This window comes from Coenobita brevimanus, chromosome 61, assembly GCF_032717465.1.
Source record: "Coenobita brevimanus isolate Jiangsu-jjx chromosome 61, ASM3271746v2, whole genome shotgun sequence".
Taxonomy (NCBI): Eukaryota; Metazoa; Arthropoda; class Malacostraca; order Decapoda; family Coenobitidae; genus Coenobita; species Coenobita brevimanus.
Window position 1 is genome coordinate 43,303,120 of NC_137014.1, and position 21,269 is coordinate 43,324,388.

The 21,269-nt window shown below is 40.9% G+C and overlaps 1 protein-coding gene across 1 annotated transcript in view; it reads left to right on the plus strand.

Moving 5' to 3' along the window:
- Positions 1-21,269, plus strand: part of Nos (Nitric oxide synthase) — a 224,753-nt gene that overhangs the window by 127,060 nt on the left and 76,424 nt on the right. Inside the window, exons 12-14 of the mRNA XM_080275461.1 lie at positions 6,956-6,997; positions 8,634-8,704; positions 16,590-16,625. Of these exons, the coding sequence (XP_080131587.1) occupies positions 6,956-6,997; positions 8,634-8,704; positions 16,590-16,625 (149 nt within the window). The remainder of the gene's footprint in view (positions 1-6,955; positions 6,998-8,633; positions 8,705-16,589; positions 16,626-21,269) is intronic.

Below are 21,269 nucleotides of genomic sequence, written 5' to 3' on the forward strand. Positions count from 1 at the left end.
CCACCTCAGTGTGTTCCTCATAACGCTTCCTATCACATCCACATCAACACCACAACTCTCCTTTATATCCTCATTCGTCAGCCTGTCTCTCCATGTGACTCCACGTGCTCCTCTTAAATAACTCATTTTCACTGCTCTCACTCTTGACTTGTGTCCTTCCAACAACGTCCAAGCTTCACTTCCGTACGTTAGAGTTGGTATCACAATACTGTTATGTAGTAACTTTTTCACTTGCATGCTCACTTCCCTGTTTCTTATCACTGCTTTCAAAGAACCAGCAACCTTTCTTCCCTGCTGTACCCTTTCAAGCACTTCACCCTCCAAACCTCCATCCTTACTCATCACACTACCCAAGTACTTAAACGTACTCACATTTTCCAATTCCTCACCATCCAACCTCGCTGTACATTCACTGACTTCACCTCTCTCAAAGACCATCACTTTACTCTTCCCTGCATTCACCTTTAGATTCCGTTTCTTACACACTCTCTCAAACTCATCCACCAAGCCTTGCAGCTCCCCTTCGTCTTCACTCAACAACACAGTATCATCTGCAAACAACAGTACAGGGAGTTTCCAAACACTATCTTCTCTCACCAGGGCCACTCCAACATCCACTACCCTACCTTGTACCTCTTTTATTACCCCATCCATGTACAGATTGAACAACCATGGAGACATGACACATCCCTGTTTCAAACCAACCTTCAAAGAGAAAAATTCACTTGTTTCACCATCCACACGCACTGCAGCCTTCGCACCATCGTACATACTCTTCACAGCATTCAACAACTTCCCATCTACTCCATATATACTTAACATTTTCCACAATCCTTGTCTATCCACCCTGTCATATGCTTTCTCCAAATCCATGAAAGCCGCATACAACTTCTTTCCCTTCTCTAGAAACTTTTCCACTAAAGATCTAAGAATGAATATCTGATCTACACAACCTCTTCCCTTCCTAAAGCCTCCCTGTTCTTCTCCAACTAATTTCTCTGTTCTTTCTCTAACTCTGTCAATAAGTATCCTACCATACACTTTTCCTATTATACTAAGAAGACAAATGCCCCTATGATTACCACACACTTCTTTTTCCCCTTTTCCTTTGTACAAGGGAATAATTATACCTGACTTCCAATCCTCCGGGACTCTACCTTCCTCCCAGGCCAATCTGCACATCTTCCACATCCATTCTACTACTATCTCTCCCCCATGCTTCAGCATTTCACCACACACTCCATCAATTCCTGGGGCTTTCCCCGATTTAACTTTCTTCATTGCTTCCACAACTTCAATCCTACTGATTTCTTCCTGTCTTCTCACCTCCCTCCTTCTCCCAGCTATTCCTCAGCCACTTATACTTGCATTACTTCCATCCTCTACGTTCAACAATTCCTTAAAGTGTTCTCTCCTTCTGCTCACTTTTTCTCCCTTCTCCACTAGTAATCTACCATTTTTATCTTTCACTCCCCAGCTAACTTCACTTCCACCCTGTCTTACTCTTTTCACCTCTCTCTTGAACATTTTCTTACAGTCCCTCCACTTTACACTCAAATTCCTTCCAAATTCCTCATCCACTCTCTTCTTACTCTCTCTTACTAATCTTTTCACCTCTCTCTTTCTTTCTACATATAACTCTCTCTTCTGCCTCTCAACTTCTTGCACGTCCCTATTTCTCATCCATTCATTGTATGCTTTCTTCTTTTGTGCCACAGCCTGTTTCACCTCTTCAGTCCACCACGCTGTTCCTTGCACCCCTCTCCGTCTTCTCTTCCTTCCACACACCACATCACATGCTGCACATATTTCTTCTGTAAACATGCTACACACACCTTCCACGTCTCCCATCTGCTCCAATTCATATTTGCCCAATCGTTCCTCCACTTCTCTCTTATACTCTGCCTTTTTCTCATCCTCTTGTAACCTTTCCACTCTCCTTGCAACTACTCTTTTCTCTCGTCTTTCCCTTCTTCTATTCCTCCATCTTGCTTGAATTCTAATTCTGGCCACCACCAAGTAGTGGTCAGAAAGTCCACTCCCCCAACCTTTATACACTCTTGCATCCTTTACACATCTTCGCATCCTTTCATCCACATGAATGAAACAGACAAATTATATGACCACCACTTAGCATTTCAGTCTCCCTCCTCTACCCCCCTCCCTCCCCTCCTCCACTCCTCCCTCATATCATCACTAGTCCCGCCACCCACCTTTCCTTCTCTCTCTCGCCCCCCCTCAGCCCTGCTTACTCTAGCGTGACTTGCCACGCATAAAGGAGCCAGCCTGAGGCACTGGGTTCCAGAGGAGAGGTGATTATTTATGACCACAACTGAACCTAAGAGGAAAATATGGAAGCCGGAAAACTAAGTAGCAAGGGATGCCTTCTATAGTGAGATGAGGAGAATGGTGGCTGAACAGGGAGTTGTAGACAGAGGCGTTAATGAACAGTACAGAGCCCTCAAGAACAATCTCTTGAGAGTTACTGATGTAATATGCAGTTGGACAAGAGGCCCACCAAGACATAAAGTAACTTGGTGGTGGGATGAGGGTGTAGAAGCTGCAATTAAGGAGAAAAAAAGGCTTTTCCGGGAATGGAAGAAGGATGTTAACAAGGAGGAATAATTGGCTGCCAAGCGTAGAGCTAGAAGAGAGGTATACAGGGCGAAGTCTGAGTCGCAGAGACTTTTACTTGATAACCTAAATCATGGGGAAAGGAAAAATATGATATTTAAGGTGGCAAATCAGATGAAAAGGGATAATCGGGATATTATAGGTGAGCAGTGTGTGAAGAATGATGAAGGAAGGGTAGTGGTGAATAGTGGGGATATTAAAGATGCATGAAGAGAGCATTATAGCCGGTTGTTGAATGAGGAGTTTGGGACAGGGAAGGTTTGGAGCCAGCAGATCCAGTGTTTGGCCCTTGGCCTTTGATTGATGCTGCTACTGTGAGTGAGGCAATAGGCAGGATGCAGGTTGGGAAGGCAGCAGGTGTGTCTTGGTTGACTCCCAAAATGTTGAAGGCCTCAGGAGGTATAGAGATGAGGTTAGTCACTGACCTAATAAATATGATTATATATGAGTGTGTTGTCCCATATGATTGGTTGAAGAGTGTAATTGTAAATGTGTATAAAGGGAAGGGTGATGCCCTGGAAAGAGGAAAATATAGAGGTATAAAGCTTTTAGATCAGATGATGAAGATGATGGAGAGAGTTCTAGAAGGTATGATGAGATGCAGTTTGGGTTTATGCCAGGCAGGGGGACCACTGATGCCATATTCATTGTTTGACAGCTTCAGGAAAAATATATTGGGAAGAAAAGGGATCTGTATTTTGTTTTTGTTGATTTGGAAAAGGCCTTTGACAGAGTCCCTAGAGAGGTGGTCAAGTGGGCAGTGAGAAAGCTGGGCTTGGAGGAGTGGCTGGTTAGGGTGGTTATGGCTATGTATGTGGGTGCCCGCACCCAGATAAGAGTGAATGGAGATGTGAGTGATGAGTTTGCCTTGAACATTGGTGTGCATCAGGGGTCAGTTTTGAGTCCCATGTTGTTTATCATGGTACTTTGAAGCCCTTTCACGTGACTTCAGAAACGGACTCCCGTGGGAGATGTTGTATGCCGATGATTTGGTGTTGATTGCAGAGAACGAGAGGGAGGCGGAGGAAAGATTAAGAAAGTGGAGAGATGGTATGGGGCACAATGGCTTAAGGGTAAATGCAGATAAAACAAAAGTGATGATATCTAGGGTTGGCGGCGGTCCTGTCAAAGACGAGGGAGAGTGGCCATGTGCAGTTTTCCACAAGGGCGTGGGAAGTAATTCCATCTTGTGCAGTGTTTGTGATAAATGGGTGCACAAGAGATGTAGTGGTATCAGAGGTAGACTGCGAGATAATGCTGATTTTATGTGTATGGCATGTCGGGGAGAGCAGGTGGAGATTGTCAGGTGGGAAAGGATTGAACTTGCTGGTGAGTCTCTTGGGTGTGTGGAAGAGTTTTGTTATTTGGGAGACATGTTGTGTGCTGGAGGTGGGGCTGGAGCTAGCTCTGTGGCTAGGGTGAGACGTGGTTGGAAGAAGTTCAGGGAGCTGTTGCCTCTGCTGAGATTGAGAGGACTCTCCCTACATGCTAAGGGGTCTTTGTATGCAGCATGTGTTAGGGGTGCAATGCTGTGTGGTAGTGAGACCTGGGTAGTAAAGGAGGAGGATATTCACAGGCTCAGACATACAGAAATGACAGTGATTAGGTGGATGTGCAGTGTGTCTCTGCATGCAAGGTCTGGGGGGGCTGGGTTTACGATGGAAGAGTTGAGAGGTAGGATGGGATTGGAGTGTATTGGTATTGTGATGAGGAGAGGTAGATTGAGATGGTTTGGGCATGTGGAGAGGATGGGGGATTATAATTGGGTGCAGAAGGTGAGAGGTGTTAATATTGGGGGTGGGGTTGTGAGGGGTAGACTGAGAAAGACATGGGACAAGGTCATTAAGTGTGACCTCAGGGTTAAGGGACTGAACAGGGAGGCTGAAATAGATCGTGCAGCATGGAGAACCGCCATTAGGTGACCAAGGCCGATGCATGCAAGCATGTTGGAGCCTTCAAAAATGAAAATGAAATCATGCCATTGAAACCTGTATTATATGGTTAATTTTTCCAAAGTTCCCATTTTGACCCTCTTGAAAAATTTTTACCCCCTCCCTATCATACTTGACATTCTTAGTAGTGCAGTACACATAAAACCTCTAGGAACATCACTGGGCATTTTAAAAAAAAAAAAGGGGGGGGGGTTAACTAGAATGTTCAGAGAGGTAAACATGTGGTGGTCACATACCATTTTTTTTTTTCTTTATGCAAAGAAGAAGGAACCAAGGGGCAAGAGCCCACAAATTGTTCCTTCCTAGAAAAAAAACAAAAACAATATATAAGAGAGCCAAATTCAAGATCTGTTCTTTTCGAGATGTCTGGACACACTGCATTTGAAAGACTGGAGATCATAGGCAGTAGGAAATACAGACAGAGGGAGACAGTTCCAGAGCTGACCTGTTGCATTCATGAAGGACTGACAGTAATGGTTAACTCTTCCATCAGAGAGTTGGACAGAAAAGGGATGAGAGTTTGTTGTAAGATGGGTGCTGTGTGCCTACTGTACAGTAATGGTGGAGATGCAAGGAAATAGTTCAGAGGAGCGGTGACAGTTGAAGCAGTGATAGAAAAGAGGTAAAGATGCAACAGTGTGGCAAAGAGACAGAGGTTGAAGGGAGTCAGTAAGAGGAGGAGTGTTAATGAGACAAAAAGCTTTGACTTTGCCTTGTTGAGAAGAGTTTTATGTGTGGAGCCTCCCCACATATGAGAGTTGTACACTGCACAGGGGTGAATATATCATCATCATCATCCGGACCTCCTTTCCCACGCAAGGGCAGGGTGAGGAGTAGCAATGTCCAGACAGCCCAAAACTGCCCAATCCAATGGGCCACACCTCCATTCACTCATCATTCAAGCTTATGTATAAAGTCAACAGCTGTGCAGTGTAGAAAGCACGGAGTCGGCTTAGCACACCCAATCTCTTGGAAGTAGACTTTACAAGAGAGGTAGTATGTTCTTTCAAAGATAAATCCGGACAGAATGAAACCCCAAGTATGTTTAAAAATAATGCAGGATTGAGCTGAATATTGTTAAAAATTAGAGGGTACTCCTGTGGAAGATTTTGTCGGTTGATAGATGTAAGAACTTCTTTGATGCATTAAAAACAAGAAGATTATTTTTATCCCAATCAGAGATATGAGCCAAATCAGACATTAGGTGTGCCATAGCCTCATCCTGTGTTTGTTGAAGTAACTGCTGAGATGGATGCTGCAGGAAGTGAATAGAGAGGTGGAGGGTGGAGTCATCAGTGTATGAGTGGATAGGTTAGATGTACAGGTTAGGTCATTGATGAAAAAAGGGAAGAGAGTTGGTGATAGGACAGAGCCCTGAGCCCCTCCATCCAGATGTCATCCAGGTCATTATTTCCCCATCAGGAGCATAGAACCCCAATGCTAGACTATGCAGTCTAGGTAAGGTGAGGGCAATCACATACCATGAACAGCATTATGCTGACAAGAAGCTTCAAGCACTGCTTGAATGTAAACCCTAACAGGCTGTATCCGGTTGGAATACCTTAACTCACAAAAGCATTGGGCATCCATATGTTATGTGGTTTCTTTCTAATATAGAAAATGGTTTTCTGGGTCACAGAAAACCATTTGTTTTGTCTCTCACTGTAGAGTCACTTGAAAATACCAATACATTAATTACCTGGTGGTGGGCTTCATAAGAACTTTTTACAGCATTTCAGCAGATTTACTGCTACAATATGTATTTGCAACACCTTCCATAACCTTCCCAATTATCATCATATATTTTCTAGCTTGACAAAAACTGTGTCATAATTAGTAGTTCTGGTATAAGATGACTGTTAGTCCATGTACTTTTTGAGTGGTTTTAGTTTAGTGATGCCTATATTAATTTATGTGGTGATGGATTAATCTGCTCCATGTCAGTGTAACCTGAAAGAGGTTATCACTCTTATAGTGTCAAGTTCTCATATATTCTTCCCTTTGCCACAGTAAAGCTTAAGCTGTCTAGTTGTATTTATGTATTTATTAACTCATACCATCCATTTAAGCAAATAAAAAAATATAGGTGTTTTGTTTTGGTGCTCAGTGATTGCTCATGGATATTTTTTTATGGCATATGTATTTCCTTAGTTTTTGGTTTTACATAGACATAATCTGTAGGCATGAATGATAAGGCATGACAGTTTTCCTTATGTATGATAATTCCTCAGAGGCAGTTCTCTAATGCTTACTGTAGTCACCATTCATAATTTTTTAGTCTTGTGAAATAAGTTTCCCTCCTCCCAAATGCAGCAACTTTAGTGCATGAATTATACTGTTTATCCACTTGTTTTATACTTTCTCTTCAGGAGTTCTCCCGAAAAGTCTTCTACAAGTTCAAATACAAAAAGGTAGATGTAGTTTCTGATCATTATGTATATGTTTTGCAAGGAGCAGTGAAGAGTGTTTGCATATCTGTTCTTGATTTTGGTCTAGCTGTGAGTTCCTGTTCATTATATTTTCAGAGCAGTAGCTGGAAATAATATATTTCATATGATCAGTGAGGGATTAGCTGCATTAACTGGCAGTTATCAGTTGAAAGCTGAAGGATTCTAGACATTGCTTGAGATGTTATTTACTGCATTAATCATGAATCCAAATAATGCATATCACTTACTTTTTATATCACTTCATATTTATTGATCCAACCTTTATTTTCCCAATTGGTGCTTTATAATACTGTATTCCTAGTTCATTTATGGATATATAAATGTATGTGCATGGTAAATTTTAGGGTATCTCTTTGGTTTAAAGCTTTTAGCAGTACAGCACTCATAATGTTAAGCTCATCTAATATTATTGAAAAGCCAACATAATGTCAAGCTTCTCCCTCCCTGGAACTCCTTCAGACCTTTATCTTTCCTTGTTGCACTTCTTTCCTTGTCATACAGTATTTTCATATTTCTTTATGCTTGGGCTTGATAAATAAGTGCTGTCTCTGTTGAGATCTTCCTTTTTTCTGTGATTGATGATTTTCTGTGCATATTGCTGTTTTGGTTATACAGTAAACTCTCAGTTATCTGGTGTCATTCAGCCAAGCCTTATGCCAGTTAAAGTAAATCACTGGATATTGCATAGTACCCCCCATTGGCTCAGTATTCAGCATCGAGCTGGATATTCATTGCAGTCCATCTTGAACCTCTACCCTAGCATAAAATACAATAATAATACAATACAGTAATACAGTGCTGGTTGCCTACTGTTTACAAGCTGGTCGATACATCTCAGCACTGGATATTGCATAGAACCGCCGGTTATGCCCTGTTTCGGTGCTGGATATTGCATAATTTTGCTGGATATTGCTTTAATAGACCCGAGCCAGCAGCGTCGGATACTGCGACAATGGATAATCGAGAGTTTACTGTACTATTTGTTGCTTGCCTACTCTACAGTATTTGCTTTCTTTAGACACCTTTTTACTGATTCATTACTACATGATGAATGAACACCCTCATTTTCTTTGGATTTTCACTAAACCACATTGGTGTTTTTTTTTTTTTTTTTTTTTTTTTTTTTTTTTTAATGCTGATAATCTCAAGACCTGCTTTAATGTCTGCGTGTTTTTATGCCTTTTCTTTAACCCCTTGAATCCAGTGACAGCTTTCTTAATTTCTTCTTGCTAACTCCATATGATTTTTCCAACTTGGGAAAAAATGTTCATATGGAAGGGGTTGCTGAAGGATATAAGTAGCCCATCCAGCTTGAAAAGTCCCTCCTAAGTTTAAAAGCATCTGAAAGTAGCAAGAATTAAATACAAAATATATCACTGGGGCAAAGTGGTTTAATCCCAGGTAAAATTGCAGAAACTGTATCCTTGTAAACCTCATCAACCATTTCTTAATATACCACAATGACAACTGATTCTGTTTATTGTTTACTGTATATGCTAAAACTCATGAACAGTTTTTGTTGCTGTGAATATCGTACACCCCTTGCTTGCCCAGAATTTTTCTTTTTATGAAACTGACCAATTCGTTGTTTTCACAGGAATTTGCAAAAAACCTGTATGCCATGAAAGTTAGTGGCACCGCAGCTGACATCGATGACATCACTAGCAGGTGGGTGGTATAGATCAAGGGAGAGAGTGAATTGGGAATTTATTTTGTTCATCCGTTAAATGTACTTAAAGTCCCTGCTTTGATTTTGTCCAGTGGGTTGGGAAGCTCTGTTGTTTGTCTGTTTTATGTACAGTACTTAAAATTTCTGCTTTGATTAATATCACCACAAGGTATTTAAGTTCCATTCAAAAATGCTTTGTTGCCGTCTCTCTTCATTATTTTGGTAAACTCACTGTCATCTACATATTTAGTGTTCCCATAATATATTTTATTAGCACATAATTATTCATGCTGAACTGTGATGCTCAGCTGTCTGTACTAAGGGTATTATATAGACAAGAGTGAGCTTTCAAGTACCATTAAAGAGGGATTCGCTTGATAACAGTAATTCCTGTTGGCAAATATAATACATTTTGCAGCAATTTAGGTGAGGTAATATTGTAACAGTTGCATTGTATCCAATTTTAGCATCAAGTATCCATCCCCATTAAGTAAAGTTCCTACCTGCCATGACCTTGTTGATAAAAAAATAAAAATAAAATAACGAGGTAGTATTGCACCAGTTGTATTGTGTCCAATTTTAGCATCAATTATCCATCCCCATTAAGTAAAGTTCCTGCCTGCCTTAACTTTGTTGATTTAAAAAAAAAAAAAAAGATACAGATTTTACTGTAAATACCATTATAAACACTATTGCTGTACTTGCTTCTGTCTGAAATATGGTTTTCCCTCAGGCCTTTTTTAACTGACAAGAGGCCATTTCCTATATGTGCTATAGCAGTTTACATTTTTCTTTTATACCTAATATCTTCATTTCTCTACTTTGGAAAATGTGTTTCATCCCAAGCATTAAATCTGCCAAGGTTGTCCATTTCCCAGTTCTTACACATGGCAGTTTTGAATATAAGTAGCTTATGGCAGTTTTGAATATAAGTAGCTTAGTTATCCACTAACTGCATATTTAAATTTTCAGCATTTTACAGTATTATGATCAGTTTTGATATTGCTAGTAGGAATTGCTGCTTACGTTTGCTACAGTCAGGTTTTATATGAGGCCTCTAATAACATAGTGTACTGAGTGTCACTTTTTTTTTTTTTTTTTTTTTTTTTTTTTTTAATGTGAGGAAGAAGGAACCAAAGGCAATGAGCAAAACCGAGTTAAGTATACCACTATGCAGCCCAAACCCTCTTTGATGTGGAGAGCAACCACGAGGTACAGAAAGCAACTGGCATTAGGGTCCAAATTCCTCTTCTTTAACATGGTGTCACTGCCCGCTTCACCTCGGTGCGTCAACAAGCCTTCATGCGGGTCACAGCATGTACCAAGTGCCTCCCAGCAATGTGTTGCCTGGTGTTACCAGATATTAGCATGTGTTTATGCTCACAGCCATGCATTTTTTTTATAGCATTATAAATTATTGTACCATTATTCTAACATAATGGAATATTTTAGCATAAAATTGCATGATTTTAAGGGTAAGTTAGCCATATTGTACAGAAAATGGGAAAGGCAGAGAACTCAGCCAGACAATGGCAACTGTGATCTGGGAATCTGTTGCAACGTGACAAAGATTTTTGTTTACCAGCCGGCCTAGAACACTGCCTGGATTACTGGCTATTTTCAGAGCTGTTGTAGTGTTTTTTCTCATTGTCTCGAGAACATGAGTGACTCTAGAAGTGAGCAAAAAGCTGCTGGTCCTTCTCATAACAGAAAAAGAGCTTACCGTTATTCCCAAATGGCTAAAATGAAAGATTTCTTTTTTTATAATGGTTTTTAATTTCTGAAAATAGTATTATATACATCTGTTTTGCTTTTGTAAACATTTCCCATTGATATCTTTGGTTGGTTTGATTGTTAAAAATGCTTATGAGAGTAAGGTTTGTCTCTCAATAACCACACTGGAGAAAAACTCAGCTGTTGTTGTACCATTCAGAATGCTACTAATTTCTCTTCTACCAAGATTAGCATGACATGAAAGTATGAATTTCAAGCTAAAGTATTAAAAAAAAAGAACAAAAAAAATATTCACTAGTTCCAAAGTTGTGGCATTTTGAAAGTTACTCAACTTTAACTGCGTTTTTCTCCATTTTCAACATGTGGCGTTCGGCACACTATGTTATTAGAGGCCTCATCCTTATCTAGACTCATTACTGTATCATATTGATCCTTATTACTCTTTTTTAGTTGGTATGCCATTTGTATGGCATACCTTTACCAACAGGGATAGAGTATGGTACAGCTTTGCAGTACATGCAGTGAAATTTTAGTCGTTATTGCTCTAGCACAGTAATCTCCTGAATATCTGACATTGTATTGATCAACAAGCGCCATTATCCAACAAACAAAAATCTGGCTAAATTAAAAGATTATTCGTTTTTTTATGGCATTAACTGACAACATGCCACTTAGCACATAGGAATAATCACAAAATTTTTTACAGTACTACAGTGTGATGCATACAGTATACAGTAGCCGTATATTTTCTGATAAAATACTGTACTGTTTTTCAGGAAAACTTTTTTTTTTCTATATTCCAATGGTTATACAGCACAATACAGTCACTCCTCACTATACAATGAGGTTCTATCAAGTGAAAACCCATTGCATAACTATTTAACATATAATAAGGTTGATATAACATGGGTTCAGTGGGGATAGGGTGGGGGCCTGTGACCACAAAACCTAAAATAAAAAAAAAAATCAAAAGTCTGCCATCCACTTGAAGTATGTTCTAAGCCAATCTGAGTCATCACCAAGGGTCCCCCCCCCCCTTCTGAGGCTGAGGCTGGAGGGCAACTGAAAGACATGGTTGATCACTTCAGGTCCTCAGGAAGAGGTGAAGAGAGATGGAGAAAGTGAAGTGGTGAGGCTAAGGAAGAGCGATACAGCTAGGGCAATGGAGAGTGTAGTGGTGAGGGGGAGGGAGAGTGTGGTGGTTGGGGAGTGTGGCATTGAGGGCAAGGGAGTATGGTGGTGGGGGAATGTGGCATTGTGAGGGCAGGGCAGCATATGGGTGTACCATGCTTCAATAAAAACAAGACAGACGTGATGGGGGCAGGTGAGGCAGGACATTACATTTGTACACCACTCATTGATGGCCTTGGTTCATCCTTGGTGGTGGTTGCAAAGGGGAAGGAGATGATGGTGGTCTGCCATGCTGCCTTTTTCTTAGTTGTCAGGAGCTCCCTGTACATCTTCAGGTGTTGCTTGCTGTCATGCATTGCTGCGTCATTCCTCACTGGGTTTGAGTCCTCGTCCTATATGTCAAGAATACAAATGGGCTCATCCTTCTTGCTGTCCTCACCACCTTCCTGTGCCTCCACCACCAGTTCTCTTAGCTTAGTCAGCTCCTCTGTAGATAGTTGCTCCGTGTGCCTATCCGTTACCTCTTGCACAGCTTCTTTGTTGGCCTCCTCAAATCACGCCTCATGCAAGATGTCGAGGATTTCACAACAGATGTTCACCACCAGGAACCTCATGACGCAGTGCACACATTCTGGCCATACATTTTGCCAGATGGCATTCAGTATGCTTGACTGCACCTCCTTCCACACTGCCATGATGTTGTCGATAGCATTCTTGATATGATTCTTCCAGAACCACCGCATTGTGTCACTTGACTCTGAACCACTCCCCCTCACCATTTGTTCCACGTTCCAGCAGAGCTGGTAGGCCTTGAATGTGGCTATGATGCCCTGGTCCATTTGCTGGAGCAACAATATTGTATTGAGAGGCAGGTAGACCACGTGGATATTATCTACCCATTCCTCCATGCCCTTAGAGTGGCCTGGGGTGTTGATAGCCAATGGAAGGAATTGGTTGGGTAGTTTGCTTCAGCTGGCAAAGTCAGGTATTCAGGGGGACAGGTATACTGCCATGTAGGAGTGGCAGAGTGTGGAAGTCAGCCATTCCCTCGAGTTACTCTTCCAAATAACCCCAGGGTTTTCCTTCACTTACCCTGCCAGCACTCGGGGGTTCTCCCTGTGATACACGAGTAGGGGTTTGTTCTTCAGGTCGACCTCTACATTTGCACTAAGGAGGAGAGTGAGGTGGCCCTTGGCTGCCTTAAACCCTGGTGCATGTTCTTCATTACTTTTATAAGTTTTCTGAGAGATATGTTTCCAAAACAGGCCTGTTTTGTCAAAGTTGAGGACTTGTTTAGGAGATTATCTCCCTTCCATTATGATTGCCTTCAGAGCCTCTGGGAAGGCCTGTCACCATATGGTCAGCACTAGCAACCTCACCATTACGTGATCACATGTCTAAGGCAAGAACAGGCTTTAAACCACTTAAACCAACTGTGCAGGCTTTGATATCCTCCATGGCCTCCGTGCTTTGCTTATCCCTGAGATCCTGCCATAGACATAGTGAAAATAAAACAACTTTGATGCAAGGACTGCTTTATTTGGTTCAGTTCATTAATCAACAGAGCTAGGAGACACTCTTTCTCCTCAATTATAGGCTCCCTCATACTGGTTATTCATTTAGCAGTTGTGGTAGGCACATTCTGTGGTGCCACTAATACAGCATCTGATTTCATTATTACCATAAAGACTTTGGACTGGGGCAGCTTAAGGGCCTTGGCAGATATGTTCGCTCCCTGCCCCTCCATATGGAGCTTAACAATGTCCAGTTTCACATCAAGGAAAAGGCTGTGCCTTGCCCTTTTAGCCTTGCCTTCGTCAACATCATTGTCACCATACTTTCTGCTGGAGGTAGCACCAGACATGATTTTTAACCCAGCGCGTCCTGACCGATTTTTCATCACTGACCCTCCCCCCAATCCCGGCATTTTTTTTTTTTTTTTTTTTTTTTCTAAAACCTCTGCTTTTTATGAGAAACATTGGAAAATGCCCATAAAAGTGCTCACCTGAGCTTATAATTGCATTATACAAGTGTCCCTCTGAATACCTGGTACTGTCTTCTGTGGCCCATGCTCCAGAGAAAATGTTTTCTATGGGAGGAATAACTATCCAGACCACTCATAAAAGGTTAGATATTTATTTATTTGGTACGAATTTATATGCAGTACAAGAGTATATTGGTTTTCAGACAGTAATATAGGCAATATAAGCATTGTTCCAGTCACTAAACACATCAGCATACCTCACCTTTCTGTACGATGTTACCGCCTCATCACTTCTGCTTGTTTCTTCCTTTGTCCTCCACCTCGGGAATAACTTTCACCTTGAATTTTGTCATTGGAGAGACCGTGGTGTGTCAAGTCTTTACTAGCCAGGTCACTGCTAACAGGTGAATTGCCAAGAAAATGGTGTGTGGGAGGGACGGGGGGGTCAGGTGGGCCCAGGCGGTATCCTTGCCTGATGAGTGGTAGAGGAAGGTCTCCCACATATGCCTACCAAAAATCACACGCAAAACTTGAAAAATGTGCAAATGCCGGACCTTGCAATTGCATAACGTATGGATACATCATCGGGTGTCACAGTGACAAAACGTGGGAACGTATCCATATGTCGTCGGGACGCCTCAAGTTAAGTTTTGAGTGTAAGTTATTTTAAAAAGTTATCCTGACTAACAGTCATATGCAGCACTATTTGTTGCATACTTACACTGTTATTTGGTAATAGTGATGGTGTTTCAGTGGCTTTAAACAAGTGAGAAGGTTAAGTAACTTAGAGAACACAATTGAGACGGTCATAGGTGCAGGACACACAAACGAGTGGTTGAGTAAGACAGGGTCTTCAAAGGCTTGGTTTGAAGGAGGCTGCCTACATGGAGATCTGAGATGGGGATTCAACACATGTAAGCACTGGTCAGCCATTTTGGGTCAAATGTATGACTATCAGCTCACATGTGTCACTGTGTCTGCACAGGATTCTCGTGAGCAGCCATCACAGATATCTATCTGTCCTTCTATAGCCAGACATCATAATCATGTAAGGGGTGGCTGTTTGACTTTGAATTAGTTTTTTATGGGGAGGGGCATTAACCTTCCACCAACCCACTTGTTGACACGTAGGGAACATGCATGTATAGTTGGTTATATGATTACCACCCAGTGTTTTAAATGGTTTCCTAGCTTACAGGTAACCATTAGGCTTGTTACTCAGTGTAAAGCCACCTGAAGAGGAAAGAAGAGTAATAAAAAGTAACAGGGATGATGGCAGAAAAAAAAGAAGAGAGGAGGGCAGAAATCATTCTATCAGATTTGCAATCATTTCACTATTATTATTGCAAAACTGGGCCTGACTTTTAGTTCATCATTATAGCAATTTTGCATAGCAAACAAACATAGAGCGAGGCTTAACTGCATGGGGTTTTTGTAGAGGTTGTGCCTCATATAGATGGGCTGGGGGTTAGTACTGTACTGCACTATTAAAAAATGCATTATCCAGCATAACTTTGACTGGATTATGATGGATAGTTGGGAGATTACTGTATAATGTTTACAGTAGTGTACCAGATTTGTGCTGCTTAATGTATATAGTAATAGCTAGTAACTGTCAGCTAGCATATGGAGGACACAGTTGATGTTGACATCGTTGAAATGACAGTGCTTTTACTATGTTTTGTGGGCTGTGAATAATTATTTAACACTCGGCATGAATATTCCATCAGTAAATAATTGTACTTGTGGGGCTGTTATCATATTGGTGCTTTATCACAAAACATCTTCACTTTTACTGTAATAATATATGTTTTTGGCAAGGATTTTGGTTTGTCTTTGTTCTGTGTTTGGTTGAGAAAACTATATAAAGTCTGAGGTGCTTGTAGGTTTGCACTGACACTCTTCCAGTCCTTTTCCCACTGCATTTACATTTTTCCCGTGTTACGAACTTTATATTCTGTCTGTCACATAACTGATGTATTGTATATGCATTTCCTTTGTTTTCTCTTACAGAAATATTTGAGAAATTCTGTATTGTGTCCATCTTTTGCATCATAATTTGTTGTCTCTATTGTCACATTTTCAGATGTGTTTACCCAGATGAAACAAATCTGTTATTGTTTGCATTATTACTACAGGATTTTTCCTTTATTGTAGAGGAGATTGCAGTCTGAGTATATTTAATGTAAGATGGTTTATGGAATATACTCAGCAATGACCTCAGACAATAGTGCATCTTTCTTCTTGAAGGATGCTGATAATTTGAGTGTATAAAAATGCAGTCAGCAAAGAATTACATTTATGTTATTCCCTTTTGGTTTTCCTGTGGAAAGTGCACTCATCAGCCAAAGTTTCTGCACACCCTGCACCCCTGTCTCAGACTGGAAGGAAGTTATAGTCAGGGTTTCATGCCACATAAGCTGTTGTTGGTGGGCTAATGTGAAGCTTTTTTTTAGCCTACACAAGCAGCAGTGTCATCATTACCTGTTCTTCAGGTAATTTATCAGAGTTTTAAGCTCCTTCATTTGGTATGAAGTCCTGTATGTGATATCCCTCCAGTCAAGGGAAAGGTTAAGAGTGAACAGAAACTATGGCTCATGATTGTACATTAATGAAGCTCCACATGTGAATCACACTGTAAACACTAAGTACAGTGGTGTACTGTTTTATTCTCCTGGCTGTAGGAGGCTCCCTGGCACTTCTTCCCTACCAGGTTACTACTTTGTAAATCACATTGATAATGTCTTGTATTTTATTTATGCAAACTAAGCTGATGTTACAAAGATATAAGTAACATACAAGATAATGTTAAGATATAATGTGCATAGTAATCATTAAGGGAAAAACAGTAGAAGGCCTCCTTAGTTGAGGAGAAATGACCTATAGTGTCTGAGCGCAAAACTGAGATCCATAAAAAAAATCTTTAAACTCTAATTCACTTGTCTGATATGTGAGGTTTTGAGTCCATCCTCTGGAGAACTGTCACTTACCCACTGTGGCCTTGATTGTGCTTCTCTCTGGCTTGTTCCCTGTAGTGCGTCATATTGGCAGGACTACTCCGCTCTCAAGAGGTGAGTTAGCAAGCAGAAGGGCTAGGAGGGAGAATTTACTCTGTTTCACTTTACGGTCCACACAGTGTCTTTTACAGTATTTTACAATAAGCAATGTTGATATTGGGAGGCTTCTTTACCATGAAGGAGCTCAGACCATTTAGCTAGTTTTGTTAGTTAAATCAAATCCCACCAAGCAGTATACTGTAATTCAGTTATCAACAAAATGTTCAAGTTTTATACAGTAAACTCTCTCTTATCCATCAGTGCATTACCTGGTATATGTCATTGTCTGTCACAACAGATGGCTAAATTTAATAATATTCCCTAGGAAGCACAAGAATCAAAATCCAAGCCATTTGTCTTGTCACCCAAACACAATTTCATGACAGCTTTACTTGTAACTTTGATTTCTGGCTCACAACAGATGTCTTCATTTCATTCTTGTTATCACATGAACAGGATCAGGCAGATGCAAGCAAGATATATTTCAGGCTTAGATTGCATATTTTTCATTTTACTTTTTTTTTTTCATGTAACAGTGCTGATACATGTTTTAGAATTAGATTGTACATTTTTTGTTTTACTTTTTTTTTTCAAGTAACATTGCTGATACTTTGTACCCAAGCATGTGATTTGAGGATCGAATGTTTTTCAACTTTTACTGGGCATTATTATAACTGAAGCAAGTAAATGAACATATCTTACTGGAGTTTAGTTCATGCAATTTTCAGTTAAAAAAAAAACTGCAGTAAACTCTCAATTATCCGTTATAATTCAGCCAAGCCCTCCACAGGTTAAAGCAAAACGCCGAATATTGCATGGTACCCCCCCCCCCATTAGCTCAACATTTAGAGTTGAGCAGGATATTGTGTTACTATCTGTCTCGACCCTCTATTCTAAAGATTTTCCCATGAGTAAAAGATGAAAGCAAAGCATAAAACACAATACAGTACTGTACTGATGCATTATAGTGTACAGTACAGTCCCAGTTAACTGGGAAGCTTGGGGAATTTACCTTCCCAGTTACATATTTTTCCCAGACATCTGATATACTGTATACTCTAATGCATAGGCTATATCATTGCAGTATATACAATACCACTTGTATCCAGGGTCACACAAGCAATTCCTTTTGAAACATAACCTCCTTATAAACACACTCCATAGACATAACACACTTGATTGCCGTGTCTTTTTTTAAACACACCCCACAGACATAACACACATGATTGCAGTATCTTGCAGGAGTTTTGTTAAACATTATTTGTTATTTTATTCATAAAACATGGAAAAGTAAACTAAAGAAATAAATTGAGCATTTATTGATGAGCAGATGTTTAGGAAAGAAGTGTTATACAGTAGAATTACCACAACTCCCTTGCTCAGATGTGTACTGCCACAGCCCACCAGTTTATTCCTCAGATGCATTCTGAGATGAATATATACATCATCTTAGAATGGATTTGCACTGGCAGAGAAAATAAACTCAACTGATAGAAAGGAAGATTTGCTTTGTTGGATAAAATTGCTGTGCCTACAGTTCATACTTATTTACTGTATTATCTGCAAACCAGCAGAGTGGTGAGTGAGGGGTAGAATATGGCAGTCAGGCAAAGTATAAATTTGCGGGCCACAGCCCTATACTTAACTGGGAACAAGGGAGTCATGATAATTCTGCTGTACAATACTTCTTTCCTAATCGTCAGTTTACCAATAAATGCTCAAGAGTTATTTCTTTTGTTTATTTTTCCACATGGTTCGTCTGTATTTACTGTATTAGCCTATCTGCAAAACAGCTGAGTGGCAAGTGAGGGATGGAATGAAGGCAGTCAGGTAAGGACTAAATTGGTGGGCCGCGGTCATTTGCATAACCTTGAGCAAGGGAGTCATGATAGTTCTGCTGTACAACACTAGTTTCCAAATTATCAGTTCATCAATAAATGCTCAAGATTTATTTCTTTACTTTATTTTTCCATGTTTCTACATGTAACATTTACCAGAATGGACTTGCTAAGATACTGTAAGATATTTCAAGCTCGCTTGTAATTAGAGTCGGTTCATTAGGTCGAGAACTGTATGGGTACCACACAATTCTGTCCGATGAAGGGCATGCCTTTACTTCAATGGATTTAATCATCTGGCTTTTCTTGACCCTCTGTCCTGAAAACTTTCCCATGAGTATCATTATCATCATGATCCAGACCTCCTTTCCCATCCTAGCGCAGGGTGAAAGTAGCAGTGTCCAGACAGCCTGAATTTGCCCAGTCTGATGGGCCACACTTCCATGCACTCATCATTCAAGCCCCCTGAATCCTGGCTCTGTCTGATATGCTGAAAACATTCACCAGGTTCTTTTAGCTTCACATAAATGTATCTGGTAGAGTTAGTCCAGAACCTCTCTTCGTCACACACTTATCCACCATATCCCTCCACCTACTCCATGGCCTACCTCTCCTCCTCCCTCTTTCAAATTCACTCAGATATATGTTTTCCACCACTCTGTTGTTATCCATTCTCTCCTCATGATCCTGTCATCTCAGTACACTCTCTTCAATTCTGGTGTCCTCAGATTTCCTGACTCCACATCTTTTATGAATCACATTATTTCGTATCCTATCCACTCTCTTTACTCCACATACATTCCTCAGCAGTCCCATCTCCACTGCTCTTACTCTTGAATTTTAATTTTCATGCCACACCATAGTTTCACATCCATATGTTAAAGTAGGCACTAACACTCCTACATGTAAACAGCTGCAACACTCAAGCCTTTGTTTCTTATCAAGGCCTTCATAGCACCAGCTACTTTCCTTCCTTGTGTCACTCTAATTTCCACTTTTTGCACATTTTCCTCTTTTTTCTATCACTGTACCCAGGTATTTGAACTCTCTCACAAATTCCAGTCTCTCTCCATTCACTGTAATATCGCACTGAGAGTCACCTTCTCTCTCAATAACCATCACTGTACTCTTTTCTATCTTTACTTTCAAGGCACAATGCTCACAGACATCAGCAAACCTCTGCATTAGTCCACCTAGTTTTTGTCTGGTATTTTCAAGTAATACTGCATCATCACCACACAACAAATTTGAGATATTCAATCCATCACCATTCATTACCAATGCCATCCCCCTCTCCATTACTCGTGTTTTTACTTCTCTCATCACCCCATCCATATATGTATATTTAACAACCATGGGGACATCACACATTCTTGTCGCATGCCCACACCAATCGTGAACCATTCACTTAAATGCCCATTAACCCTTACACATGCTTCAATGCCGTCATAAAAATTTTTGATGGCATCTAGCAGCTTACCATCTCATCCAGTTCATCCCAAAACCTGTCTTTCTCTCTCTCACTCCTGTCCTCACATGGTGCATATACTACAATCACTGAAACTTTCACCTTCTCAAACTTGAACTTGACATACATACACCTCGAGCTGACACATTTGTAATCTCTCATTCCACTCTACCACACCTCATTCATCAACAAAGCAACTCCTTCCTAGCATCTTCCTCACTCATTCATGGCTGATCTTATACATTTCACACTCTCCCACTCCTCCACTTCACACCGTTTCATCTGTGTTTCACAGAGTGCCATCACGGTATATCTCGCAATCTTGAACACATTCACCACTTCCACCCTCTTGCCCTTCTCATTCACACCTCTCACATTCCATATGGCCATGCGAATCTGCCCATTTGGTTGGGGCCCTGGGTAGGTATTGGGCCCTTTGAGGCTTTTCGAAACAACAGCCATGGTTAAGTGATTTTAGACTGGGAAATCTGGAGGACACTTAACCCTGCCAAAAACCCCAGTTATATGGTTACCACCCAGCTTAGTAAATGGTTTCCTGGGTACAGGAAACCATTTGGCTTGTCACTCGGTGTAGAGACCATAAGGCATCCCTACATTGAGTGAGTGGATGATGGGCACCCCCATCCACCATGAGTAAAAGATGGAAATTAAACAAAATACAGTACGATACAGTATTGATACAGTTCGGTAAAACAGTACATATTGTACTATGTACTCGCCTAGTGTTAGTATCAATAGTGGGTATTGGACACCATGCAGTACAGTTCAGTGCACTCAACTCCATGTGGTCCAGTGGAAATAATTACATATACTGTAACTTCAGAATCACAGTAGAGCACTAAGACACAAAGCACTGAGAGACAACAAGCAAGGTATAGGAGGCCACAGAGTAAGTCTCAGCACCAGGGTTTTGCCACAGCATGGTCACAAGAGCAGAGTGCATAAATATGTCTTCACTGAATGAGATCCTTGAGAGACAGAGGGTGTAGGCTTGGTGTGCCAGGGGCTGCTTTGCAATGAATTCTAATTGGCTGGTGTGTTGTCGGCATTCTCATTGGCTGGCGTGTTGTGGGCATTCTCATTGGCTGGTGTGTTGCGGGCATTCTCATTGGCTGGTGTGTTGCGGGCATTCTCATTGGCTGGTGTGTTGCGGGCATTCTCATTGGCTGGCATGTTGCCGGCATTCTCATTGGCTGGCGTGTTGCCGGCATTCTCATTGGCTGGCATGTTGCCGGCATTCTCATTGGCTGGTGTGTTGCGGATGTTATCATTGGCTGGCGTGTTGCAGGTATTCTCATTGGCTGGCATGTTTTGGGAGTTCTCATTGGCTGG